General features: G+C 44.0%; 1 protein-coding gene and 2 long non-coding RNA genes across 4 annotated transcripts in view; 1 reads left to right on the top strand and 2 right to left on the bottom strand.

Annotated features, from left to right (window-relative positions):
* Positions 1-27,900, bottom strand: part of LOC142585147 (uncharacterized) — a 73,150-nt gene that overhangs the window by 33,952 nt on the left and 11,298 nt on the right. The window contains exon 2 of the long non-coding RNA XR_012829039.1: positions 25,650-25,790. This is a non-coding gene — a long non-coding RNA (uncharacterized LOC142585147). The remainder of the gene's footprint in view (positions 1-25,649; positions 25,791-27,900) is intronic.
* Positions 132-27,784, top strand: LOC142585145 (uncharacterized). 2 transcript variants are annotated; one of them, XM_075695670.1, is made up of 4 exons: positions 132-289; positions 20,349-20,617; positions 25,671-25,752; positions 27,684-27,784. In XM_075695670.1, the coding sequence occupies exons 1-4, from the start codon at positions 250-252 to the stop codon at positions 27,692-27,694; spliced, it is 402 nt and encodes a 133-aa protein (XP_075551785.1). In that variant the 5' UTR covers positions 132-249; the 3' UTR covers positions 27,695-27,784. The 2 variants fall into 2 exon arrangements, with proteins under 2 accessions (XP_075551785.1, XP_075551784.1); XM_075695669.1 differs by lacking the exon at positions 132-289 and adding an exon at positions 16,066-16,205.
* On the bottom strand, positions 6,746-16,389 carry LOC142585146 (uncharacterized). Its single transcript, XR_012829038.1, has 3 exons — positions 16,109-16,389; positions 15,424-15,609; positions 6,746-7,048 (listed from the first exon to the last, which is right to left on the bottom strand). It is a non-coding gene; the product is annotated as an uncharacterized LOC142585146 (long non-coding RNA).

The raw sequence follows: 27,900 nt of genomic DNA, 5'->3' as shown, positions 1-27,900 counted from the left end.
TTTCGCACGGACGGGGTCTCTTATTCAGTATTTGCCTTTATTGTTCTGCATTTTTTTCTAACTGGTTGCAACAAGGCGATGCCGGCACCGGCATTGAGCCACCGTTGCCGGAGATGGTGCAGCTTCCGGGAAGCTGAGTGTTTTCCCGTGGCGGCCGCATGACTGCCGGTACCTGCAGCGATACACGATTCCGCCCTTAAAAGCGTGCGCTCCTACAAAGTTTCAAGCAAGCGCCTAGAAGACCGCGACATGGACGCTAAGTCGGTGGCTTTCGTGTTGCTGTGCACAGGTGAGTTCAATGCCGTACCTATCTAGTAATGCTCAACGCGAGTAGGCTTTCTCAATCGACAAAACTTTATCTCGTACCTGCGCTTTTATTAGCCGGTTTAAGTATGACACAAGGTGAAACCACTGCAATTTCTCGCACTTATGTAATGTACAACTGCAACAATTTGACGACCTTATAGCACACGAATTGACGAACGTAGAACAATGGACATTGGAACCAAATCGGCAGCAGTATTCACAGGCCCAGCCAGCTTGCGAAAGTTTAAGGTAATGTTGTGGCACCAAGTTCAACGTAAATATACGTGGCTGTGCCGCATCACTGGCTTCGAAAATTGGTCTGTAAGATAGGTCTCGCTGCGCTATCTACTTGGCCTTACCTCACGTGTCACGAGTGCGACAATGTTAGCAACTTAGTTCACATTTTCACAGTCCTCCAGGGGGCCAAGAGGCTGTTACGTGATATCGTCAGCAGATCTAGGAAATAATGACACTGCTAAACTATTACACTGTTCTACACTCAACATCAACGCACATGAACAGCTGCCGGTGTCTCGTAGGTATAGAGTGTTTCTCATGTTGCTTAACCATTTCTCATTGACACGTTTCATCTGATGACAGTATTTGAGAAACTGATTAATTAATTAAGAATAATGAAGTAATTAGGTGGAAAGCAATACATAATCTGAGTATCTACAACCGACGGCAAACAACATTACCTTGGTTCTCTCCAGCTACATGGCATTAGCATGTTTTCTTTGAATCTTGGTGCATGATAGCTTGGACACCCTGTATATGTGATCTCCTTAACAACGCCGACACGAACACGAACGCCTATTCAATGCAAGGTTTAAATTTCATTGCAGTGCGCACTTCTAAAGAACTCAATTACTGCGGAAGGTCAAGGGAAATGTAGTATCGTGTATCGCAACAAAGTAATAGCAAAACGAAGAAGAAGAACAAAACTTTATTAGTAGAAAGAATTTCGTTGCCCCTAAAACGGGGTAACGCCGTGTGGTCGGGCCCCTATTCCAAGGCACCGCTGGCCCTCGCCATCCTTTCTGCCCTCCGGACGAGCCTGAGCTGATCCCCGAGGGCGGAGCTGGATAGCAATGCCTCCCACCTTGCTCTCGTGTTATTATCTTCTTGTTCTTCTGTGTGAGCTGTGCACTCCCATGTGATGTGGTAGAGCGTTGGTGTGCTCCCACACCACGGGCATATGTCCTTGTATGCTGTTGGGTAGTATATGTGCAATTTATGTAGGTTTATGTATGTGTCCGTTTGGAGCCTGCGTAACGTCGCTGAGTCCACGGCTGAAAGGTTCCTATGCGGGGCTGGGTAGAGCCTTCTGAATTCCCTGTAGTGTTGCAAGATCGCTTTATAATTTGGATCGATGGGTGTCGGGTCCTCTACGATGTTGCCATGGGCAGCTCGGCAATTAGTGAAACCTCGAGCCGCCTCATCTGCATGGAGGTTCCCAGTAACACCCTCGTGTCCCGGGGCCCATGTTATCGTTTGGGTATACCTGATGTCAAGGTCTCTGTTGATTTCGGTAAGTATCCGGCGTGCCTTCGCGCCGATTTGTCCCCTCTGATAGTTCCTACATGCGGCCTGAGAATCCGTGACTATTGTTAGTGGAGCATTGCGCTCTATGCCTTCTCTTATAGCTAAGGCGATGGCTATCTCTTCGGCTTCTAAAATGGTTGCTCGGGAAACCGAAGCACAGGCCGTGATTTTCCCTTTACGGTTTACGACAACTGCCACCATGTTCTTTGCGTTGGCCTGATATGGTGAAGCATCCGTGAATCGTGCAGTGTCCAAGTATTTTGTAGTTTTGTCTACGTATTCTGCTCTAGCTTTTCTCCTTCCTGCGTGTAATGTCGGATCCATGTTTTGTGGTATTGGTGATACCCCATATAAAGCTCTAATCTGGCAGGGTAGACCTTTGGCGTTTTGATATATTTGTATGCATTCTCCAAGGCCGATTCTTTGAAGAAGAGCTCTGCCAACTGTCGTTTGCGCCAATCGACTCCTCTGCGCTATGAGTTGGGCTTCAGCCAGCTCATCAAATGTATTGTGGAGGCCGAGGGCTAGAAGTTTCTCATTTGAAGTGTTGCGTGGCAACCTCAGGGCTGTCTTATATGCCATCCTTATTATTTTATCAGCCTTTTCTTCTTCCTCCCTGTTCATGGTATGGTAAGGTAGGGAGTACATTAGTCTGCTAATGACCAGGCTTTTCACAAGTCTGAGGGTGTCTTGTTCCCCCATTCCTGTCCGATTATGAGCCACACGGGCTATCATCCGGTTAATTTGTTGCGTTGTTTTTCTGATCGTGTTTAAAGTGTGTAAACATCTGACATTAGACTGCAGCCACATCCCCAACACTCTTACTATTGACCTCTCAGGAATAATTTTCCCTTCAAGCCTGATCTCGATTTTAAGTCTCGGGTCAGTTCTTTGTTTTTTGGTTTTTGTTAGGCGAATGAGTTCTGACTTCTCCGCAGAGCACTGCAGTCCTCTTTGTTGCGTATAGTTTTCTATTATATTGGCTGCCCGTTGGAGCTTTTCCTCCTTCTCTCCCAAGTTGCCTTTGGTTATCCATATCGTTATATCATCCGCGTACAGGGAATGACGGACGTCGGGGATTTCTTGGAGTTTTTTAGCTAGTCCAATCATGGCTATGTTGAAGAGTGTAGGCGAAATCACCGCACCTTGTGGCGTTCCTTTGTTAGGAGGATGGATGACTTCAGATTGATCATTTCCTACTTTGATAACAGCTGTTCTCTGGTTGAGGAAGCTTCGGATGTATTGGTACTTCCTTTGACCGCAGCTGGTCTCTGCAAGTCCATCCAGTATCCCTTTGTGACTTACGTTGTCGAAGGCCCCTTTTATGTCGACAGCCATGACAATGTGTTCTCCTGCCTTGGGGACGTTCGTCAATACTTCCTCTTTTAAAAGCAGGAGTATGTCCTGTGTTGATAGATGTGGTCTGAAGCCAAACATGGTGTCAGGCATTAAGTTGTTTTCTTCAAGATGGCGTTGGAGTCTAGTGTTTACTAATCTTTCGAACACCTTTCCTAGACATGATGTAAGAGAGATGGGCCTAAGGTTGTCTAAAGTAAATTTCTTCCCTGGTTTCGGAATCATGATTATCACAGCGTGTTTCCATTGCTGTGGTATCGTTCCTTTGACCCAATGGTCATTTATAAAGTTCGTAAGGGCTGTTATGGCTTCATCATTCATGTTTCTAATCATGGTATTTGATATTTGGTCCGCCCCTGCCGCTGTGTTCCGTTTTGTACTGGCGATCGCTGCTCTAACTTCTGCCACCGTGAAGAGTTCATCCATTTCTGGGTTTGGGTGTCCGGTGTAATCAGCTTGGTATGGGGGTATCGGGGCTTTGTTACCGAAGCATTTTCTATGGACTGCCTGAAGGAGTTCTTCTTTTGTGCCTGGGTACGAGTGTAGCAATCTCTCCAAGTTCTTTTGTCCTTCGCGTCTGGTTTTGAGCGGGTCAATCATTCCTCTGAGGATGTTCCACGTTTTTGCCGTCCCTAGGGTTCCATTAAGTGATCCGCAGAAGCGTTCCCAGTTGGCCGTTGTGAGTTGATGAGCGTATTCCTGGGCCTTCTGGGTTATTTCTTTGATTTTCATTTTGAGTTTGCGGTTGCATTTCTGTCGCTTCCATCTTTTGGTCAGGCTTCGTCTTGCATCCCACAGATGCAATAGGTGAGGGTCCACTTCAGGTGTTTTGTCCGTCCTGGTGATCGTTTTGGTATGTTTCTGCTTTATATTTCGTATGCGTTCGCACCAATTATCTAAATCATTTATGTCCGTGGTTTGTTCTTTCAGCGATTCTCTGTACGCCCGCCAGTCTGTTATTTTAGCTGTACCTATTTGTTTGCGGATTTGAGCTGTGCGGATTGTGGTACTTATAATGCAATGGTCACTTCCTAGATTTTCGAGGGTGGTGCACCCCTCCGCATTTGGACAATTTTTGGTTATTGTTAGGTCCGGACTTGTGTCTGCGGAGATACTATTCCCTGTTCTTGTTGGCATTGCAGGGTCTGTTAGAAGTGTCATTCCGCGTGCTTCTATTTGTCCCATAATATTTTTGCCTTTATTGTTCTGGGTTGGATACCCCCAGCTTGAGTGCCTCGCATTAAAATCCCCAACTATCACTAGAGGTCTCCCCTTCGCCATTTTTGCTGTCTCTTGAAATAATTTGTCGAACGTTGCTCTTTTCTGACTCGGCGGGCTGTAGACATTAATTATGAAGGCACTCTTTCCTCTGGTGCCTTTATATGTGATTTCTGTTATGATATGCGGAATGTCCGTTCCTTCTATGGATTTGTGACATATTGCTGTGATTTTCTTGTCGACCAATGTTGCGACCTTCCAGTTTTCACCTTCGGTATTGAAGGTTTCGTATCCCTGTAATTTTGGGTTTGTTCCGGCTTCTTGCAATGCAATGATAGCTGGTGACCTTTTTTGTGTCATTTTTCCGGACAGAAAAAAGTAGTTGTCGAATAGGCCGTACTGACGCACTCGACGGGTACCCTGTTAGGTGCGGTTGGAAGAAACCTCCGATGCAAGTTGGTTGGCGAAATGATTGTCATCCTGTGGATCACAAGTGGTTATTAATTGATAGTGAACCACAGGGAAAAAACAAGGAGCAGCGAGGCCACAGCGCCCAGGGTCACGAGACCCAGCGATGTTCGGAAAGAAAACCGTCGCTTTTTATAGCTGCCACTGTGTCTGTAGCGGAAAGTACTACGTCTGTACCGAGGTTAGCAAGCGCGCGTTAGAGGCCTATGTAAGAGAAGCTGAGGATAAGATATTGTTTAACTATTAGAGAGCTTTATTATTAGAGAGCTTAATTAGAGATCTTATTAGAAAGCACTTTAGAAATTTAGTGTTTGGAACGGTTAAACCATCTTGCGAGACCAGAGCGCGCTTCCCATAATGAAATAAGTGCTGAAATGGCTTATTTCTTGAGCGAGCGATGGTGTGAACCTATGAAAGTTTCTAACAGTGTTATCCTTTATTAGCGTAAGCGGCGTGAACAGGTTGTTTGGTCGCCGATCACAAGCTTGTATTGAAATACAAAGGAAAGTAATAAACATAAATTAATCAAAACAATTATAGACAGCATCGCCCACTGCTACGGTCACGGAGCAACATTCTTGGCTCAGCCTCTCCGAGCTAAAATATTATAGAGCGAGCAGTCAGCTGTGTCCAGTCCCTGACCATTCGGTGAAATAGCTCCATGGTTCACAAGAATCTGAATATATATAAGTGTGACGAGAGGAAATAAATTATATCCTAAATTATGTCTTCAGAGAAGTAAACACTGGGCTTCAGAGGAAGTTTCAGCTCGAATCCAACTTAGTTTTTTCAAATCAAACACATGTAAGGCACAGAAACGATTTCGTTAGGCAACCGCTCAACTGATTTTAATGGTATTGATTGCATTCAAGAGAGAAAGCTCAATTCCAGCAACTATATTGACTAGGATTTCGACTTGGGAAGTGAATAGCTATACAAAAGATTTGGAAAATTGGTATGTAAAAGTAATCCGTAACTCTGCACTAAAGGCAGATATCGTGGTTCTGTAAGTTCGTCCGTTCGGGCGTATAGAGCGCTCAAATTTGAAATATAAATATACTGGCTGCCCATAGTTCTTAAAATCTGTGCGATAGATTGTAGTGTTCTTACTCACAATTTAGTGTATATTTTACAGCGGTGTATAAAACGTGAATTTGTACGCTTTAATGGAATTATTAGGGCAGGTTTACAGAACTGTAGAATCGTTCTTTATTGCTAAGTTGCACAGTTGCAAGCTGGATTGCTTAGCCTATAAAAATAAAAAAGACCATTTATGTGCAATTAAACAAATTTCTTGAAAATTGGATCAGCGGCTGCTGAGAAAAATATTTGTCTGTTTTCATCCATTTAAATATGTTGCATTCCCCTCGCTGACTCACGCACAAGTCATGGTACAACAGGGAGGTTCAATAAAAGAATAATACGTTGCTTAGTCACACAGGCAGACTACGCCATACAGGAGAACTGACGTGATCATTGACAGACGTCCTCTTCTTTCAACGACCAGCCAACAACTACAACGCAGGTCGCAGGCTTCAGTTAGGCGCACTAGCGCAGTATATGAAGAGCGGTTGTCGAGAAAGCGCACTAGCGATATGTTAACAGGTAGGAGATTCAAAGCTGGAGGTGCCCCTCAGTGGAACTGGCATTTTGGAAGCTAAATTATCACGTGTGCAAAGAAGTAGTATATAGCTCTTTCTGGTTCGTCATATCTAAAATCCATGAATTGAACTGCCATCAGAATGTTCATAATGATGTTCCATGTAGTGTGCACTCGGGCTTTCCTGTATGACAAAAAGCAGATTGTCTGGCACACGACCATGTTTGCTTATTGTTTCGGGAAGGAAGGGAAGAAGCATACAGATGGCTTTTAATAACGGACCCAACATGCATAGAGCAGCGAAAAAAAAAAACCTAAACTCTTCTTCGTCGTCTCCAAGGCCGCCATTAGCATCGTCTTCTCACATTACAGAGTGTGACAATATTAAAGCTTGCTTTCCAAGTTCTGACGCATACACACTATGGAGAATTGGCCAAGAAGCAGACGATTTGCAGTATGTTCAGAATTTAAACACAACTTTCGGCACGGGCCTGGTTCGTCTTGTGTTCCATGGCCCTCAGGAAATTAAGCCTCTAAGCCTCCTGTATTATGGTTCTGAAAGAAAAGCCGCAAATGTTCGTTAGCTGCAATCCACCGGAAAAATTAATATAAGAGGAATGTCAGAATACCTCCTGTACTAGTTTTGGTGCGAAGAAGCTTTATAATCACTTTCTTAAAAAATCTTTGACTGAATGCAGAATTCTGGTTAATCTTTAAATCTGCTAGTGCTCAGATTGTATTGAAAAATGGTGTCTAAGCCAAGAAAAAGTCATTCTAATGTTTCTTAGTACATTTAATTGCTTACCAGCCTTTTGATCACCTGGAAATGTGGTTTAGCTACGACTAGCGATGTTCAGTTCTTATTGCACATACATGCATGAACTACAAGTCATGTATTTAGAGTACGGCATGTTCCGGCAGCATAACTCTCGCAGTTGTAAATTACGCAATATGGCATCTACCATACCGCCGAATTCGCAAACTTTCTTGTTCTTGGTGTCCATCCGCCACAGGTAAGCCTCCTTCGCTCAGAAGTCCCGCATCACGTTCGGTTGGTGCCGATTCTTAAAAATAATTCTAGCACGAGGACATTACTGTGAATTTCGGCCTTGGTTATTCTTGTGACTGTGTGATCGAAGATTCCGTATTTTTACTGCATTGACGTGGACTAAATAAAACTGAATACAAAAAAAGTGCTGGATTGAAAGATGCAGCTGAGCAACCAAGCCAACGTTGACGCAAGCCAAATAAATGTATCCACGTTCCAGTCAGAGAATAACAAATCAGGCAGTTATAGAAAAAGCAGCCAAGCACCTGGAAAATTTAGCTGGCGTTTAGTAGTGGTGTATCAAGCTACGTTGTCTCTTTGCGTGCGCGGGTGTTACTGAGATGGCGTGTTGCTAAGGTATGGTAGTGTAGTTGTGGGTCTTGTAAATGTAGGCTAGCCCTTCCATCGTTTACTGCATGAATACGCTTACTAACTATCAACACCATAAAACGACAAACGAGGCAATGTGAAATGGTGCATTTCCCAAGCAAGTTACAGTATCTACGATTTCGGTTTCGTGAAATTGAAATGCTTTTCTCTGTCTGTTTTACGACGCCTGCGCGAGCACCGACAAGAACAATGTAGAAAAGGCGACCGCACGAAGGGCACTCTTGTTTTGCCGTTTGATGCCAGATGGCAGCACGAGTAACGCAAACTAGGCACGGCTACTACATTGCGCTCTGACAAAGTGCATTGCGCAGCCAATTTCTGATCTCATAGGGAAGTCTGGCGCGATATTGCTTACGTCAAGACACACGTTAATACATACATCAAAACTTACGTCAATACTTACGCAAAGAGTGACGGTGAAGATAAACATGAAAACAAACGTGAAAATATACCTCACAATACACGTCAAGATATACATGAAGGTTTACGTCATTTGGTTGCAAATCTTCTAAAACTGGTGGAGCTCAACAAATAGAAGAAACAAGCCAAGCCGCTCCTATTGTGCTGGCCGGGTCGGTTTGTTTCTTCCTTTCCATGTTGCGCTGTACCACATTTAGAATGCAATACCAACTCGCGCAATCCTCAACTCTAGTTGCAAATACTTGTTCGGAAAATTTTGAAAAAACTTGGTCTAAAGTAGGCCGGTTGCCTTGAGCCTTGGTGGATAGAAGAGGATCGTTGCCTTACAACCAGACCACTTTAGCGCCGTCACACAGCACTGAATACAATAAAACAGCTTGGCAATGTACGCTCACATAACATCACTGCAGTCTAAGTGTAATATTGGCTAATGTTGCCAGGTTATGTATTATGTTGCCTATAACTCAATTAGTTAAGCAGCGTAAAGCCCGAAACACATCTTATCAATGCGCTGCAACGCAGCACAAGCTTCTTTTATAGTGTGCGCCAGCGCCAGAAAATTCTTAAAAGGTGGTCGAATACATGGGCTACACCTGTGCTACCTTGGCGTTGTCTGTGTTAAAGCGTCTAAATATTTGAAGAACCACTAGAAATAGCCTATTTTGGCCCACATAATCACGGTTTTGCAATCAATACCCCTCCAGCACATCCTCTATCCTTCATAAATTTGGTAGGTCTCTATGTTGGTTTGTGAGAGAGAGACACGCCAAGGAAAGGGTGGGTAGGTTAACAAGCTGGGTATCCTGTTGACTGCCCTGCACGCGGGAAAATGGAATAGAGATCGAAAGAAAAAGAAGCAAAAGGCAGAAGCAAAAAGTAGCAGAAACTAGCTATCTATAAGCGTCTTCCCAAGTGCATTGATCTTAAACATTGTCATTAAATTCAATAAAGCCTGCGTAGGTTTCCGGATTAAGGATGAAAGGGGACTCGTGACCCGGTTGCCTCTGTAAAGGGCGGACCAAACCGTCGGCTGAGCGCACTCAGAAGTCACTGACGTCGGAAGTCAAGCAGGCGCAGTGGCAGTGGTGGCACTCGGTGGTCTCTTCACAATTGCAGTGACCGCACACGGTGGAGCCAAGTAATCCCGATCAGGAATGAGTATTAACGGTTAAGGCCACACTTCAGCCTTAGCTACGCAGCATTTTAGTGTACACTTGGAAAGGTTTCCTCGCCGCCACAGTGACGAATCAAATATGAATAAGCGATTTTTGGAACTCTTCAGAGTCCTCCAAAGAGCCAGCATAATGTCACGCGCAATTCAGATAAACTCCTTAGCTTTGTCCACCCTGGATGAGCGTGGACTGTTCACCATCATAGGTGGATCCAGCAGCTTCACCTGCGATATAGTTGCCGAAAATACTACTGTGAGCCGGAAGCCACTGATAAAAAATGCTGCGTTCCTTAATGACAGAGCAGTGTTACATTTTCGTTATGTCTGAACTGAACTGCCAATAATTAATTCTTGTTTGGCAAAATGCCGGTGGCAGCCTTTGAAGAGCTATAATTAGGAATCGCCGAACACAGGCATTCTACGCCGTGATTTCTGCCAACATTCTCAAAGGCGACACACAGGACGAATAGTTCTGATTATGCGGACGTGGTCATATATGCGGCGTTCGCAACTTGCTCTTGACTAGACAGGCCCCAACGGCGATGGTGGCCATGGAACTAGTAGAAGATATAGAACCCCCCATGTAAATATGAACGCGCCCTGCAGACACGTTGTGCAAGAAATTTAAAACCGCTTCAGAACTGTTGTTGGCATTTGGACCTTCTTTGTAGTCTCTCAAATTTAGAGGAGCACTTGAAGTTTCTCCGTGCCCCACGAGGGAGATGGGGATCTTGCAATGGGTTGCAAGTTCTTAGGAAAGGAAGGCGAAGGTTCTTGAAAATGTGGTCTATTTACTTATGCTGCGTGCTAGCCCGGGTAAGCTAGGCTATTTACAGGCAACCAGACAGGGCAGGCTCTTCCACAGAGGAACCCCTTTGCTCCGCGTGGCCTATCACGTTGTCGATATGACGGTATGTCTGATTGACCTGAAATGACTTTTCTTTCCTTGGAAGTATTTAAGTTTCACGGGTAGGCGCAAACTAAAGGCACGGAGCGATGTGCCTTCATGTACATACAAGTGCGGCATCACATCTCATACAAACAGATTACATTTCGTTAGGCATCAAATATAGGTATACAGTCGACTCTCGTCAATTTGACACTTGCAGAACCAAAAAGTTTGGTCGAATCATCCAAAAGTTCGAATTAGCAAACCGCGTGAATATCTTGAATTAGGGACCATCCCGAAAAAACACACGTGTGGTTGTTACTTGCCTCTTCTGCGTCCTCGTCTTTAGCGCTTTACCATAATTCAACATGTTCAACCACCTAGCTGACACTTTCACTTTATTAGGCGTAAATATAAACGAATTCAAATATATTTTAATGCTTGAAGTTATCTGTAATGTCTTTTTGGCCCTAGCTCTAGAAGCGCGACTCAACCATCACTCGGCGAAGAGGGTCGACATGTTTAAACGCTGCCCCGGCGCGACCACACACAAAGCACGTGGATACAGATGGCTGGGCAGGCTTAGAAGAATATACGGTCACGAAAAGGTAAAATGACATCATCTTCATACCTAAGGGAAGCCAAAGTACTGTATGCTGAATTAATTGTGTTTTGAAGCTCTTGGTAACCGCCGCGCGCATTACGAGGCGCCGGTGGAGGTTGAATTAACCGATGTGTCATGCTTTAGTGTTTGAACTAAATGGCTGTTTCTGCCATAGCGACGCGTAGTTTCTCGCGTGGATTATCCGTTGCATTCTAAAATATCTAAACGAAGAATCAATCGAGGACAAGTTAACGGGAATCGACCGCGTACACGTTCTGTATATACGAACCCTTAATCAAATCAACTAGATGCATGGCTCTTGTGCCAGTTGCAGCCTTGGTAAAACTTCCGTTTATTGAGCTCCAAAAGTCTAAATGTGTAGCTGAGACGTCACTTTAAAATTTGCGTGAGCAGGCGTCACAGCAACTTCATGCGCTCCTCCTATTTGATCCATAGTCGGCGTTTATGTACTTCTCATGGAAATACCAGAACGCTCGCTCATCATTGTAGCAATTTTCTTTGAGGGTACTAATCATTATGCCAGACATGGTGAGAAAAGCTTCGAGGCATTCTCTTTTCCACTGACCTACGGAGGAGGTATTAATTCATGTGTCGTTGAAAGCTGTCTGCTGGCAGTTTCCAGAATCTTCTAAATGCCTGCAATGCCGCGCGTAGCTGCAGTGCTGTGAGGTGCTGCCACAATCTAGCTTTCGCGCAGTACTTGTCTACTTCGGTGACGCAGGTTTTTTGATGACCGAGCACAGCATTGTGTACCACTCCCGTTCTGCGCTGAACAAACAACGTGCCCCGCGATTCTTTTCACATTGCTTTTTGCTGATCACACCGCTTATTCCTGTGCGCAAGTCCATGCCGGGACTAGGCTGCCGCAGAAGAACCGCAGCTGTGACCCGCACGCAGGAGGGGAGAATTTCGCACAATGGCTCTCGGGGAAGAAAGCACTGCAATTCGACGCGTCTGGAACAGCTTAAAACAGGCTAAGGGCACGTTCGCCAAGCGGCCACTCCTCTTTATTGGCTTATTTTCCTTTCTATTTATTTTACATTCGTTTTCTTTACATTTGCTTCTTTTGTCGAAGTTTGCAATTCCACGTATTGCGCCATTTTAGTTTCTTTATTTGTTTACTTGTAGATTTCATTTTCCTTCCCTTGCCCAATATTTTCTGACCGAAATCGTCCTTACACAGAACGCTAAAATTTCGTGTAAACTGCATGTTTTTTTGCTCTTGGTCGTTGTACTAGTTGCTCTAGTAGGCCAGTCAGGCGCATGCTATTTCACCTTTTGCTGCCGGCCCACGAAAATCACGTTGTATCATGCATGGTCAGAACTGCAAATGCACATTATCTCCAGTCATCACAGCAAGCGCGCTAGGTTACGTTTGTGAATAGTATCGAGGATAACGAGGTCTTTGTATTTTCACATTTATTACTTCGCATGATGGACTAACAGCGCACGAAATTAAATTGAATTGAGAAGTGCGAGCAGTGTCGTTTTGTCATTGGTTTTACCTTACGTCGCTTTGCAATCACACAACCAGTTCGCCTATGTGGCGTAGCGAATGGAAGCGATGAAGCCTTAGAAAGTCTATGTTATATTGGCTCCTGGTGGGTGCAAGAACATTGGCAGCGCAGGACTCAGCAAAGTAAGAGTTGTGACGACACTCAGGCAAACCTTATGCTTACGAGAACTTATGACATCCTAACCTTCTTCCCTCTTGCCAAAGTTACCAAGAAGTAAGTAAATCATTTGTGACGTTGTAATTCGAGGGGCCGGCGTTTTGTGATATATAGAAAGTGCTCGCCGATAGCGTCCTGTATACTTTACTGCCGATCCATGGGCGCCAAAAGGGCAGATGGCAGAGCGCCTGCTGTCGCATCCGGTTCCGGCGCTCGCCGCCAGTCAGCGACACAAGCCCAGAATACAGAAAACGATGCTGTAGCGCGGCGCCCGCAAAAGCACGTCTTTTTTCTACGCAGCTAATATAACATTACGGAACCTCCAAGCCCTAGTAACACATACACTGGTACAAACAGACACTCGCATGAAAATGAGTACAAGAAACGAGCGCGCCTACGAGAATAGCCTCATATAGTGTAAGATGCTTCTTCGCACCTATTGAAGCTATATTGCACGCTAGCCACAACAAAGAGCAATATAAAGTTTTAAAAGTGCCCCACAAACACAAGTAATGCTGTTATCTTCAGGTGCAGCTTGTACCCCATCCGCGAGAGTGGCTTTAATGCACATTCTGGCGATGTCGGTCTTGTCCGTTACCTTCAAGGAAAGGTTATTTAGGAAAGGGCCAACATTCTTAGTCACGATTGTATCGCACAATTTCTCGGGATGATTTGGGCCTGATTACTTGAAGACCGCACGATGTCGGAGCATTTGAGTACTGTTTTCGCCGAGGTCACGCACGAAAAAGCGATCTGGCGTTCATTATGAAATGACACTGATCGAGTGCAAAGAATAACTAGGCGTCTGAGCTTTCAGGATGCAGTGTACAGCTGACGATGCACCACTGCACCGAAAACGCGGCCAAATTAGGCTTGCCAATATCGGTGACGTTGAGCAGAAACAGACCGAATCAATTTGTTTTAACACCCCCCTCATGACGGGATGAACCCTCAACAAATGACGGTATACACTCTCGATCGCACCGCAGTGGACGATAAGGGGGGGGGGGGGCGTCATCTACAATCCAATGCGGGGATTGTGACGCGACTTATATTGGTGAAACGGCCAGAAAAAGGGCAACGAGATTGAATGAACAGAAGGGAGATGTTTCCAAGGCACCAATGCAACTCGTTATAAAACTGAACTTGTCAGACACTACTGCACGACGTGGCATAGCTTCGCCTTTGACAATGCGACGACGCTAGCCCGAGAGCCAAACTGCGGTAAAGCTCCTGAAATCCTGGTCCATCTGTCGTGACAACTCGGCGTGCAACACTAACCGGAGGTTAGCCGGAGGTTTACAAGGGCGTGTGGGACGAGTAGACTGGACGTCCCCTCATTCGTGTCAGTCCATACTGAAGATGCCCCCTGCGTAGGTGGCGAAACATCTATACCCTTTCGTTGTGAATTTGTTAAGCCAGAGAGAGTAAACGGTTTTTCAATGAGCTCTTTTTATGAAAGTTACTAAAGATGTAAAGCTCAGTTAAAGTCCGCTGAGTAGAAAACACCGGAACGAATATCCTTCCCCTGGAAGGATGTCGACATATATGTGTATATATATATATATATATATATATATATATACACTCCTCGCCGTCATCTCAGCAACCATCGTTCCCCGTCACGAGGTAGTAGCTCGCTTTCTCCCTGACGTCGTCGGCCCTTACCTATCCCGGGAAACTAGTTGCTGCAGGCCGGCAGGCACGAACTGCTCGCGATCTCTACAACGACTGCACAGTCCCCAAACAATTATTTGGGCGCTACCATTGAAGGAACCGCCGCACGTTTTTATTGATACTGGGCTGCCGTTTCTGTCATGGACTAGGCTAGTAAACTTCACAAGGTCAAAATCCATGGTCTGATATTCTAAAGAGTACGCGATACATAGCACCGCTGGCTGCGTGCAGAGCCAGGGTGGTCATTGACGCCGTCGTCTGTGTCATCGAATTCGCTCATTGAAAGAGTTATCGTAAGGCGCACAGTACTTCGCTTCCGTGGACGTCGGCTCCGGCCACTAGAAAGCACAGATAGCTGAGGATATCTTCGAGAAAACCGCTTTCGTCACGCCCGTTGGATTGCCGCAATTTGCCGCAATGCCATTCGTGCTATATAAGGTGCCCGCTACTTTTCAGTGCATGATGTGCATAATTCTTCATTCCTACAAGGGGAGCACCTTTCTGTGCAACCTTGAGGACATTGTCATATGTTCGTCGAATCTACCAACACACCTCGTTCGCTTGCGCGATATTATGACCTACCTCACCTGGGCCAACCTTGAACTCAACATTAATACGCAATGGTTTGTTGCCCACAAGCTAGGAATATAAAGGTACGCTGTATCGAAGGACGCTTGCTTCGTAGCCCCGTTAATCTTCGTGCGGTAGCAGAGTTTCCATAGCCCACATCTCCTAACGCTCTGCGCAGCTTCATTTACCCCTGCTGTCATTTGCACCCTCTTGTACTTAATTTTCAACCATTACCGCACTACTGACCAACTTGCTTACCACCAGAAGCGGCATCTCCCCCTGGTGGTCCGCGTGAGAAGAAGCGCTCGCACAACTACGACGCCTACCGACTTCCCCACCGATGTTTTTGCATTTCAACTCCACTGTGCGAGCAGTGTTGCACAAGGCGCTTTAGCGGTATCGTACTTGGTGCTGTTCTGGTATAAAGCCGGTTACGATGAATACGCCGTCGTGTAGGCGAGTCGTACCGTGATTAAGGCAGAGGCATACTATTGCTCCACAGAGCAATAGTGTTTAGCCATCATTTGGGTTCTTGACAAGTTTCTTCCATACCCCTATGTTCTCCCTTTCGATGTTGTCATGAACCACCATGCACTTTGCTGAGTGTCTCCGTTGAAAAATCCGTGACGTGGCCTCGGCCGTTGAGCGATTCGCTGAAAAGAAAACGACATATACGTTATCTATCGATCCGCCGCAGGAACTGACACCGATGCGCTTTCCAGATCGCCGATGCCTCCCGACGTAACTTACCTATCGACGCTCTCCACCATTACGTCACCTATCAGAATTGCCTATATGCTGGCGAGTACAATAAGGATGCCTCACTTTCAACCATGAATTTCCCCGACGGTCTATCCGTCACTGCCTCTTCTGAAATACTTCGCCGTGAAGCCGCCTACTTCGCTGTGCGCCACCACATACTTTACCGTAGGAAATATATGCCCGGCGGTAATAACGGGCTCCTTGTGAAACCACGCCACATGTGTTCTGACATCTGCACATATTTTCGCATAGCTCCTCAAAGATTTCATGCCGCCGTGCTGAAAACGTGTACCCACCTACGCCAGCATTTCTGCTGACGCGGAATGTATCACTTCGTTTGCCCGTAGGTCCATGCTTGCACTGGCATGCCAACGACGCAAAATCCGTTACCGTCCTGCTGGCGAACTGCAGCGGCTGTCCGGCCCAACTCGCCCCTTTGATCGCGTCAGCGCTGGCCTCTTCGGAGAGCTTCTCTGCCGCTCCACGGGTAAATGGAGGACAATTGTTCTTGTCGGTCGCTTCACGGCGTACGCCGAGACTGCAGAACTTCCAGCCACCACAGCGCGCGAAGTCACACTTTTCATTTCGCTGAACTTCGTTCTTCGACATGGTGCACCACGCGAATTACTCAGCGACAGGAGTCATGTGTTCCTTTCCGAGGTGATTCTTCATACTTGAAACGCAAAAAAGAAGAAACACGGGGACAGATGAAAGGAAGACCTGACAGGACGAGCGCCATCTTCAAGCTAAAGATTACTCTCAGAAAATCACGCGTATTGATTTGCCGACACTGATCATAAGCACAATACAGCACTGCGCAAGCACGCTCCCAACACTTTCCGTTGGTGCGCACTCCCCTCCTACCTTGATGGCCTTGAGGCACTTCAAGCTGGCTGATAACAGCCTCACGCTACCCTCAGGCTGTTATCACAACAGCCAGCTTGAAGTGCCTCAAGGCCATCAAGGTAGGAGCGGAGTGCGCACCAGAGTCGAGAATTAAAATAAGTATGCGGTAATAACGCATATTCAGCGGCTTTCGCATCATGTAAACAGAGTAGTCTCCAGATATAACTTTGGTGCTGTTTCAACTGCTACGAACAAGCTAGGCGCTATTTGTCTAGCTCTTCAGGAACGCATGCGAAGGAAGCGGATTCTGTTTTATCGTCGTCTTGCATCACATGAATGCACAGTCTAAGATAGCAGAAAACTAGATGGTGCGATGAAGTCAGAAAAGTTTCCGTCCATATGGGATGGTGCCTGCCGGCACAAGGAATGGGTAATTGGAGAGTGCCGAGAAAGGTAGGCCTTCAGTTCAACAGTCGGTATAAAATATTACGATGGTGATGATGATGGCTCGTAACAATTTTCTTTTTTTGGTGAGCTGGCATTTTTTAACTCTCCTCGTAATTTTTGTCGATGACTACCATGGAATTATAGTGCGGTAGTGACAAACTTAGAAGAAAATGAGTATTTTGCGATATTATACACGATTTCAGAGTTAGTGTATCCTGCCTCACACGACTAGTCGAGTTTAAACTGGTCTTTTTCACTTATTCAACATTAGTGAACAAGCTTACGGGGTATTTCTTGATTTGAAAAAAAAATTCACGCCGTTCACGCCAACAGCTTACTGCATAAGACATCTTTTCCTGGAATACTCTCCACAGCAGTAGGCTGTATGGGACTACCTCCTGGGATGAACACAACCCATGGTGCTAGATCTTATAGCGTAAACTTATATTCTGATATTCCGCAGGGGTCATCTCTTTACAGTCCGTTGTTCTGATATTATTATGATATTATTTGCGGCATCCAAGACACTTTGCAATTGAACGCAGGTGACCGTGTCGTGATAAATGTGACTGCCAGAGATGTATTTAATTTCTCTTCCCTGCGACAATGAGCTTGAGGTATACATAGTTTGTGTTCAAAGTGAAAAATGTGTCTGAATTGCAACAAGTGTCCACTTCTTTCGTAGACACAGATTCTTTGGTTCATCCGGCATCACGCCCACGTACTTTAGTAAAGATGTTCCTATAAGGAAAGCCTACCCACCCAAAGTGCCTTGGTATATGTGTTTCCCATCTAGAATATGACATTGTGTAAGCATATGGATCATGAAACTTCCATAGCACCTACAACTCTACACTTTGGCGAGGCGCAATTTTAACAACACGCCAAGCGAAGACTGAGAAATCTTTCATACCTTACATATAGACCCGTACTCGAGTAACGTTTTTGTAGTGTAGGATCCCCCGTTCAAGTACTTTATCTGTCGCTTTACAGCATAAGTAGAGTAGAGCCACTTCGTGCCCTTCTGTAGGAAATTACAACTAGCTATAAGAGGGTGTGACTTTAGAAAACAAGAGAAAATGTATAAATACTGTCACTCTAGTGAATTTTCTGTACTCAGTCTAGAATTACGAAATAACCCGCCGTGGTTGCTCAGTGGCTATGGTGTTGGGCTGCTGAGCACGAGGTCGCGGGATCGAATCCCGGCCACGGCGGCCGCATTTCGATGGGGGCGAAATGCGAAAACACCCGTGTGCTTAGATTTAGGTGCACGTTAAAGAACCCCAGGTGGTCAAAATTTCCGGAGTCCTCCACTACGGCGTGCCTCATAATCAGAAAGTGGTTTTGGCACGTAAAACCCCAAATATTATTATTATTAATTACGAAACGAGCCATTTCTTAGCTCCGTCTTTACACGAAACTGTCGAGCAAGGATTTAAAATTGCGGAGATCCAATAAAGTATGCAACAAGCTGCCCAAGGGCGTCGAAACGTGTCAGCCAGAAAAAAACTTTTCATTTACTATTACTTTTTAGGTTTTATTTCATTCAACTTTTTCAGCCTTCTTCAGCCTGTCTTTGCATGTTTATTCTGCCTTTCCTACAATTAGTTTGTCCATGTACGTATATGCACATACTTTCTTGAAATGTATTCTCTGCTTCACCCCTCATCATCATGTCCATCATTAAGGGTTTCATGGTATTTGCTTAAACAAATAAAAATAAATAAGTCACTCGTTAGGGCCTACGAGTCCCTGAACCCGGGGAATACGGACATAGGTAGGGATACTATGTTTGTTATTTTTCAGACTACAATACATTTTCTCTGAAGCACAAGTGATTTGGTGTGTATTCGGCTGAATACACAAGCATGTGATCTGTAGCTCCCAACTCCCTGAAGACGGAGGATATTTAATCGAAAAAATATACTAACTAAAGAACTCTCCATCATTCCAATGCATTCGCTTCAATAGGTACAGATATACGTAAAAGGTTCTGTGTTAGTAGCCTTCAAGTCATTTTTCGAAAAATCTGCATCAAAATATTTCTCAATGGTGTTTCCCCTGTCAAGAACAGTTATAGATAACTGGAAATATAAGGTTTGCTATTCTGGAAAATAAGACGAAAGGTTGCTGTTTTGTGCCACGCATTTAGGCACTTGTTTGCATTCGTGCATTGTCACTGCTTTAATGTTGTCACTCATTAGTATTTCTGTAGTATACTGTCTGTTCTAAAGCTAAATGAGAGTCAGTTTAGTAAACAGCGCAACATAATAATAATAACAACAATAATACTTCGTTATTTACTTTTAAATTCAGTTACATTGTTTGATGCGAGTGATATATCTTGGTGGTTTCGTGGCGCAACTCAAGCGACAGGAAGATGGCCGTTGGGGATGAAGAGAGAAGACGTTGTAACTAATTTCTGTAGTTGCAATTCAGAGGAATAAATGTTGCAGGAGACGTTGTATAACCCGAAGGTATTTTTTCTTTGTGCATTGGCTAATCCTTCGGAGTTAAAAAAAAAAGTAAAAATAACGAATGATATATTAGAGCTATAGAAATGGTGCCAGTAAAGGACAGAAAATGGCGTGAAGGAGAGCGAACGAAAAGGCGGTTTATCAGATCAGAAACTTTGCCAGCATATCTTAACGCTATTTTATTCCAAACAGGATAATTGCGAATTACTACAAGGTGCTTTTTCCCTGCAGTCCTGTAGTGCACGTAAGATGGATAATTGACGATGATGATAAGACTGGCCCAGCAAAGGTTGCACTGATGGTCATACATCTGCAGGTGGACACTGCCTCCGGATAGTCAAGGACCTCCCCTTAATCCCTCTTTTCCACAGCTTCTGTGATTAGCGGGTACGCAAAGCGTACAAAGACCTTTTATACGTACCTCGATAATATATCAAATAAATATTGCACAAAGCTAATTTAAAGAGGCATTATGGTATAAAGATTTATAGCAGAAATCAGGCGTGCTGCGATAGTGTAAGTAGATGACGAACTCTCGATGCTTCTCTTTCGCACATTCTGACACCTCTTACGGTTCCCGTAACGGTAACAGGAATTGAGTGTCGTGCTTTACAGCGATTATTTCTATTGTCCGTTCTCCGTTTTTGCCATTTCTTACTGATTCGAGTAGAGCAGTGCACCCCTTATCGCGATGATCAACCAGTTGGCTGGAGTAATGATGAACGAATGAAGGGTAAAGGAAGAAAAGAAGCCTTAAATATGCTGGCCAAGGTTTTTGCTCTATCTAGGCTGGCTGCAATGCAACAAAATGTGCATTTAGTAGCCGTCCGCTCCTACTCACTTGCCTGCTGTCTGCGCAGCATTCGCAGTCAACGCCCAGTCGTACGGAGGGGGCATTCGACGGGTACCCGGAGACTTCTCGGAGGGTCGGCCCGGTGGACTGCTACCTGGAGGCGGCTTCGGCGGAGAGGTAGCCGGTGGCTTTCCGGGCGGCTATCCCGAGCGAGGTCCTGAAAGGTTTCCAGAAGCCGTATCGGGAAGCTATCCCGGCAGGAGGCCGGGAAGATTTCCAGGTCGGGATGTCTACCCAGGAGGCTTCCCGGGAGGAACTAACCCGACACTTTGCGGAGTGAGTGATCGAATAATTTCAAGGGAAAGCATTTAAAGATAGAGAAAGTGTGCAAGAGAGCCAACGAAGTTTAGAGCAACGCGTGCTAGTGCTTTATTGCTTACATACAGGAATTATGAATGCACCAGCACCGCTGGTGTTAGATCGACTGTCAGTAAACCGTCTGCGATGGTTTTGAGGATAAGGCGCGGCTACCTAAAGTAACGTGTAGCCTTTTGTCGACGTCGATTCAAAATTTCTACATTTTATCGCCCATGAATTCAACGATGTACTGGAAAAATCCCCTTTACGTTAAAGAGGGTTGTTATTCTCTTACGCCTCCGTTTAATTCCCTTACTAACGTCAGTTTCAAATTTGATTTTTTATATAGATGGTATTGGTCAATTACCAGTATCTGAAGTATCGAGCCCTGCCTATAGCAGCGCAGACGTTTTTTGTCTTTTGGTATAGTCTCTCTCATTCAATAAAGTGAAGTCTCTTTCCCAAATGTTTAACACACGTTCTTCGACGAGAACCGCAGATGAATATAAAGCCGTAACTGGGACAACCTTTTCACAACGCTTTGCAACCCACTTAAGCCCTAGCACAAGCAGAGGCCGAGTGGATCTTCTAAAAGGCTTTGGCCGTCACCGCTATCACCTGCGCTGCAAATTCACAGCTACACAAAGCTATGGCTTTTATATTCAGATTTGCACTGGCTTTATGATTTCTCTTGAACAAACGACGCTTTTCTCGCTCCTTGCATCAGCGGCGGAGCGCCCGAATGATTATCCGTGTATCTTCACTAAAAATTCTTTCACGTAGGACTAAAGACATGTTGCCTATACTTAGGCAGAAGCTGTGTTGCATTACTGTGTATTCTTTGCTCTCATTTAAGCACCTGAGACCTCATGTTCATCCAGACGGAATTGCTGTTTAATTTTTTCGAAACTGAGCCTTAAGGGTTACTTTAAAGACTGAGGTCAAACTTCATGCTAAACGCATGCATGTGACGCCGTATATCAATGATTTAATCAGCTATGTGTTGACTGTTCAGATTTTCTTTCGAATTCCTGGTAAGGTAACGTGTGCTCTGTGTCGAACCAGATATCAATCAACAATTGATGCCTCAGGTATGGCAGAGAAGCGTGATGGAAGGCTTATGCGATAATTAGTGATCTCATAAGCCATTGCAGCAGAGAGCGACGAACGCACTGCTACAGCTACAGTGCGTTCGTCGCCCACTGAATCAACAGAATGACACGTCATACAATTAGCCTTGCCGACTTCTTGAACTCAACAAGTTTTTTTTTCACATGTACAAATTTGAGATGCGGTCACTTTACCCGCGCATATGGAGGTGCCTATGCATTTATACGCCGGTACCATTTCATCGTGCAATAGGCATTTTTAGGTTCCTTAGTGATCCCTTGACAGTAAGAACAGACTTTAATAGACATTGTGTCGCTAAGCTTTCTTTTTTCATCTCAGGAAGTTATAAGAATCGGCTATCTCTCTTTAAATAAAAACATAGAGAAGTATAACATCGAGCATGCAATTTCGCTACGCACCGTGGAAGGCGAATAGAAATTTCAAGAGCTTCTTTCTTTTTACAGTGTTGAACCGCTTCTTGTATGCCACGCGCGCAGCAGTGCCAGTCATGACCTTCTTTTTGATAGTTGAACATAATGAAAAAAAACACGTCTTCCTTCACCACAGAGCAGCGTGTGCACGTGCTACATGAAGTATCAGTCAAAAGCGTCTAGGCAAGCACATGAGTAGCTGCGCTAAACAGATCATCTAAGAGATAGAGGAGAAAAAAAAACAACAAACTAAAATAGTCATAAAGCAGTGACCACAAAGCATGATGTAAAAGAACCAATGTTTCTTGATCAGCCCAGCTGACCTGCGCGCACCGAAACGAAGAAAACTGTTTAGGTTGCCGGTTGGCTCAATAGGTAACTGTTGCCTGTAGCGGCAGCCTCAGAATTACTGATTACTGGAGAAACAAGCAACTCAGCCCGGTAATCGTCACCTCAGCGCTCATTTTGCCTTACCCTATTTCATCTGCAGTGCTACGGCGCTCTGGAAAGATATGTGGACGCCTGTACACTTACTTCGCAAAACACGGAACCTGCTTTATCTTCTTTTCTGTGTTAGTCTTAAGCGTGTCTTCGCATATAAGCGCAGCATGAGGAAGTCATCCTTCTCTTGCTTCATGTAGTGAGCCTTCGTTCATCAACTAGCTCACTGATTTGAGAGCAGAATCCGAAAGCCGTTCTTTCTGCTGAAGAATAACGCTTGACAAAGGCCCTTCTTTGAGTGCCTTTTGCTGCATGCAGTGTGAGCGTGTCGCAGATGCAGCTCTTTGAAGTTGAAATCTTACTGCCCGTGCTAGGCATAAGCTGTTGCAGAAATGTGCTTGGTTTAGCCCCCCCCCCCCACCCCCCAGAAATTTGAAGCATTCAAGCCAAAGTTGGCGAAATATAATGGAGTTTTCATAATTTTGAGCAAACAACTCAACAGGCAAAGAAAAACCACGAAATTAAGTTAGTCGCACATATACGCTTGTTTCGCGAAAGGAATTGCTCCAAAAATGATAGCCTTTTGCGGTGGTTCGGATTCACTCGTTAAGAAGAATGAAAAATAAAGCAAAACAATGAAAAAGTTCAGCATCTCCAAAACATGAAGTGATCATTATTGTGGGAACACGCGAAGCCACATACAGTAGCGTACGTTTCGGCAAGGTGACTTCTACCGGATGAAGACCAGTTCATTTGTCGAAGCGTAGGCTACGGCCTGAGGTTTTCCTCGATGGCCAACATTTTATGGCGGAGGATTTTCTTTCCAAAGCAATACTGAAAAAAATACACTGCATTATGACACAGTGCTCACCACGTAATCTGCAAGTGTGCATCGATTTGGGCTACTTTGTTCGAGTTCTACGCTGTAATGAAAGTGCGAAAAACTAGAATAAGCACTGATAGATCTGGTCTTGCCTGGTCTCGACATTTTCGACGTTATTGCAACACTGACATCATTCTACAAGGATATTTCGTAACATGCCAAATAAAACCTCTCCCTTACCTTGAGAAAGGCAGGACCCTGTCGGGGACCATACCCAACGCACGTGGTGAAATATACGTGAATCGAAACTTGTGTACAACGGTTGATTAAACGTTCTTGAATTAACGGGGCAAAATGCAAAAAAAAAACGTCAGTGTACTGTGTTTTTTCTGCACGTTAGAGAAACTTAAGTGGCGTAACAAGTTCCATACCCCGGCTTTTTTTCACGGCCCTTGAGTGATATTGCGGTGTTATGCACCATTATGAAAAACAAATATGCCGATTCCACGACCATGGTGGATTCTACGTGAAGCCAAGCTTAAGTAAAGTGGTTAATTAAACGTTTCAAAACTAATGGTCATGCATACAATTTTTTTTACCTTCGTCTTATGCAGCGTGTAATTTCATCGAACGTCAATGTTTATCCCCGACAAAGGTCACAACTTTGTTGTCACGTATTTTTAAGTCTATGCACTGCATGTTTCACAAGCTATGCCCTAATGCAAATTCCAAATCAGCTGTGAGATGTATACGCAGAGAAATAGTGAGATGTATACGCAGCAACGTCATAAAGACGAAGGCAATTTATGATGCTTGTCGAGCGAAGAAAGGTGATGACAGCTGTATGCACATATAAGTACAATACGTATCAACCAATGCTTGGGGATTCTGTACCTTTTGTGTCGCAATATGACATGCCAAATGGGCAAGAACGGACATACATTCAGTGGCACATTCCGAATGGCAACATCAAAGAAAGTGAAGTAAATTAATAACGCTGTCTGCTAAAATTCCCCATTATATAACAAATTGGATGGCTTTATAGATATCTGGGAAGCGACATTAGGTGTCCAAGTTTCATGTACGAAGTTACTTTCTTTTACAACGAGCAGAGGGGGTGCATACTCTGTCAGAATACAAGGGTTACACGATCCGCTTAATCATATCAATCTACAATCCACAATCATGCCACATAACTTTTGTACTTATATCAACAAATATAGCTGCCAAGTTAGTCACCCACCCAAGATGCAGCCACTCCAAAGCACAAATAGTTGTGAAACAATGTTTAATTTTAAAGCCAGAAGAACTAAAAATGCAAGAAAGTAGTGTCATAATATTTTTTTGAGTAGCTGCTGCATTTGAGCAGTAAGCGCGAGGAAGTGATGTTAATTGTGAGGGCTAACCGAACTGAAGCCGAAGTGAGGCATGCTAAAGTACAAAGAGTGCAGAACCACCACAATAGGAGGGAACAGGCGCTTCAAATACATAGCTCATCAGTCTGAAAAAGAAGTGGCAACCTTTGAGGGCAACGGACATAGGTTAAGGTGTCTGAATTGGCATGCAATACTCTTTGCGTATATACACTGTGTTATTGATTGCTGCAGTAGGAATAGTTGCTACGTTGCTGGCTGCGAATTGCTTCTGCTGCTTTCATAGTCTACTTTCAGAGGTCGTTTATGCGCTTTGCTTTACACACTTTTCGCGAACAATATTAGAGTCATCAAACACATGATTAACAAAAACATTAAATATCCTTGCACGCCCGTGAAAGCGAAACTAGCTAGCTGATTGACCGTTAAATTTGTTATTAACCCGGAACAAAGCACTACAATAGAATCGAATTGCAGCTGCCTTCAAATACAATTGTCTTTCCTTTTCAAAGATGAACACTACTTTAATCTTGCGAATTCAAAATATAAATATGTTTTTGGTAATGATGTATTTAGTGAAATTAATTTTTCGCAAAACTTGTGTCCACCAAAGCGCCCAAACTGTTCGTGCAAGCCAATTTTTGATAACTGGTTTATATGGTTTGATAAAATTAATGTTAGAGTATCCTAACTTTGAATAGTCTGTGTAATGCGTTAGCTGAGTTTCCTTGCATGTGGAAATTACGAAGCGAGATTTGAAGGTGCCACATGTAGCTTATAGGCCATATTAAAATGCCTCAGTGCCCTCTTGATGGGAAAGCCAAACAACTTACTTTTGTTACGTTGCCTTTCAGGATCGCATCTGCCCCATTGGAACTCGTTGCGTGGTGCACCAAGCTGGTTGTGTGCGACAGCCGTGCAAGCCTATCCGAACTTGTGAGGGGATGCTCTGTTTACTGTTACTTCTGCTTATACTGAAAACACAAGAGAGCTATACCAACACAGCTTCTGCGCAGTAGATAGAAAAAGACACAACTGTATTTGCTTATGGTGAAAAAAAGATTCAGTTAACAAAAGTAGTCACCCCTCCTTGAATTGAATTTCGCGAAGGACAACAAGCGACTAATTTATATGAATTTATTGGTAGGGGTGGTTGAATATTCGAAGTTTCCAATATGAATCGAATATTACACAACAGTATTTTCATTAAAAATTAATCATTCGGTATTTTCAAACATCGAAACTAACCAATTATTTGACAGCAACCGCCAGGTAAAGTCGGGTACTGTTCTTCGTCAGTTACACAAGGTTAAACAAGTCAAAAATTATCCGAAGTAAAACGAGGACAAATGTTTTTGAAACAATTCAGAAACAAAATGGCTAATCAAATCTTTGTTTTCGCTTTCGCGGTGGACGCTTACATGAAAACCTCCGATTATCTTGCTTGTAGTCCGTAATTCAGTGCTTCATGCAGTGCTGTCGTGTAGCAGTTTTCTTTTTTACATTACAACCTCTGATATATGCGTCTAAATTTGACTATTCGATACGATATTCAGTACATACCTTCGTATTTCATTCGTATTCGAGAAATTTTATGTACGAGTGCCTCTAGAATTGTGTTTTGTCTACGGCACACAAGTCCTTCAGAAGCTTTTTATTTCTTTTCTTTTGAAACAACTTATGATATTTTAAAAGCTATTACTTTGCGTTTCTGCAAAACTCGTCATACAGCATCCATTCATTCTTTGTTTGCAAAGCTTCTTTGCAATCAGCCTCCATAGATGTTGAGAGGCTATTCCTGCAGTTGTTTTAGTGATAATCATTGATCTTGTGTTTAAAACTGATTCTAATATAGCATGATATTCGGCTTGCTTTCTTTTTCACTAGTCAGTAAAAGCATGGTACCTAATCAAAGCAAAATAAGTATTTATGCAATGAATATATGCGTCTAAATTTGTCTATTCGATTGGATATCGAATACATACCGTTGTATTTCATTCGTATTAGATTCGTATTCGGAATTTTATGTACGAGCGCCTCTAGTTATTCGGGCTAGAATTGTGCTTTGTCTTTCTGCCGAAGAAATACATCTAAGATAAAAAATTCCTAACGATCCGACTTATGGCATTTCGCTGTCCAAGTAATTCTTTCCGTGGTTATCAACGAAATAGTGTCCTTTGATTCCATTTTTTCTCTAGCATGATTTTCAAATCTGGAACCCTGGCTTCCTTGCACTGAAGGTTTTCTGTAATCAAGAGCGCACTGACTTTCTTTGTCATACAAAAAATGTAATTGGTTTTAGGCTGTTTCGCGCTTTCTAAGGCACTTTGATTATTTAATGAATGTAAGATTGCTGTTGTAGACAATGTAAAAGTCGTGGGATTGCTTTGATACTCACATGAAAGATACGCAAAATAATTTCTATTATAGAGCTCACTTAGTCGCACCGAAGCCGCGTCAAGCGCTGGAAAGTAGCTTCATGATGATTGCAGTAAGGGGTATGTTTTATGCGGCGTTATAGGCATGGAATTCGTAACACGTTGTTAATGTGGACTGTCTCTCATGGCCATGAAAATAAGAAACCGTCATCATCACGCAATTTCGAAAATCGCAAAGCAACTAGTTTTTATAAGCATTACCTGTAAGTGTAGCAATCATTTGTTACTTACAGGTACGAGTGTGAATTTCGTACCAAGTATAGCATGCTGAAGTGTTTGTTGTCTATCATTTGTATGGCAGAAGAAAACAAGAATGCAGTCGCGAGCGCCGCACTGAGTAGTATTACATTTTTTTCCGAATTTCTATGTGATAATTCTTGAACAGTGCGCACTGACCCCCAGAAGTAACTCGTCGTCATTCCTTTTCAGGTGTCTCCTAGGAGATGCACCATTATGCACGTCAAGACTCCAGAAACCTGATATCTACAAACAATTCCCGAAACATGTTAAATAAAAGGAAGTTCTGGCTACGGTTCGACTCGTAATTACACCTTATGCTGAACTGTTCATTTGACTTCCGACGACGTCAGGTTGGCATGCAGTAAACGGCTGAAGGTAACGTTTCTTTGTTCACCTGAAGTGTGGT

The sequence above is a fragment of the Dermacentor variabilis genome, chromosome 6 (genome assembly GCF_050947875.1).
Source record: "Dermacentor variabilis isolate Ectoservices chromosome 6, ASM5094787v1, whole genome shotgun sequence".
Classification (NCBI taxonomy): Eukaryota; Metazoa; Arthropoda; class Arachnida; order Ixodida; family Ixodidae; genus Dermacentor; species Dermacentor variabilis.
The sequence above is the reverse complement of the archived record's forward strand: the minus strand, read 5'-3'. Positions and strand labels throughout refer to the sequence as shown.

Coding starts and splice junctions, on each gene's coding strand:
- LOC142585145 (XM_075695669.1), top strand. CDS start 16,070: ATGCTTGCACTGGCATGCCAACGACGCAAAATCCGTTACCGTCCTGCT. Junction 16,206..20,348: donor GCTTCTCTGCCGCTCCACGG/GTAAATGGAGGA, acceptor CTGTCTGCGCAG/CATTCGCAGTCAACGCCCAG. Junction 20,618..25,670: donor CTAACCCGACACTTTGCGGA/GTGAGTGATCGA, acceptor GTTGCCTTTCAG/GATCGCATCTGCCCCATTGG.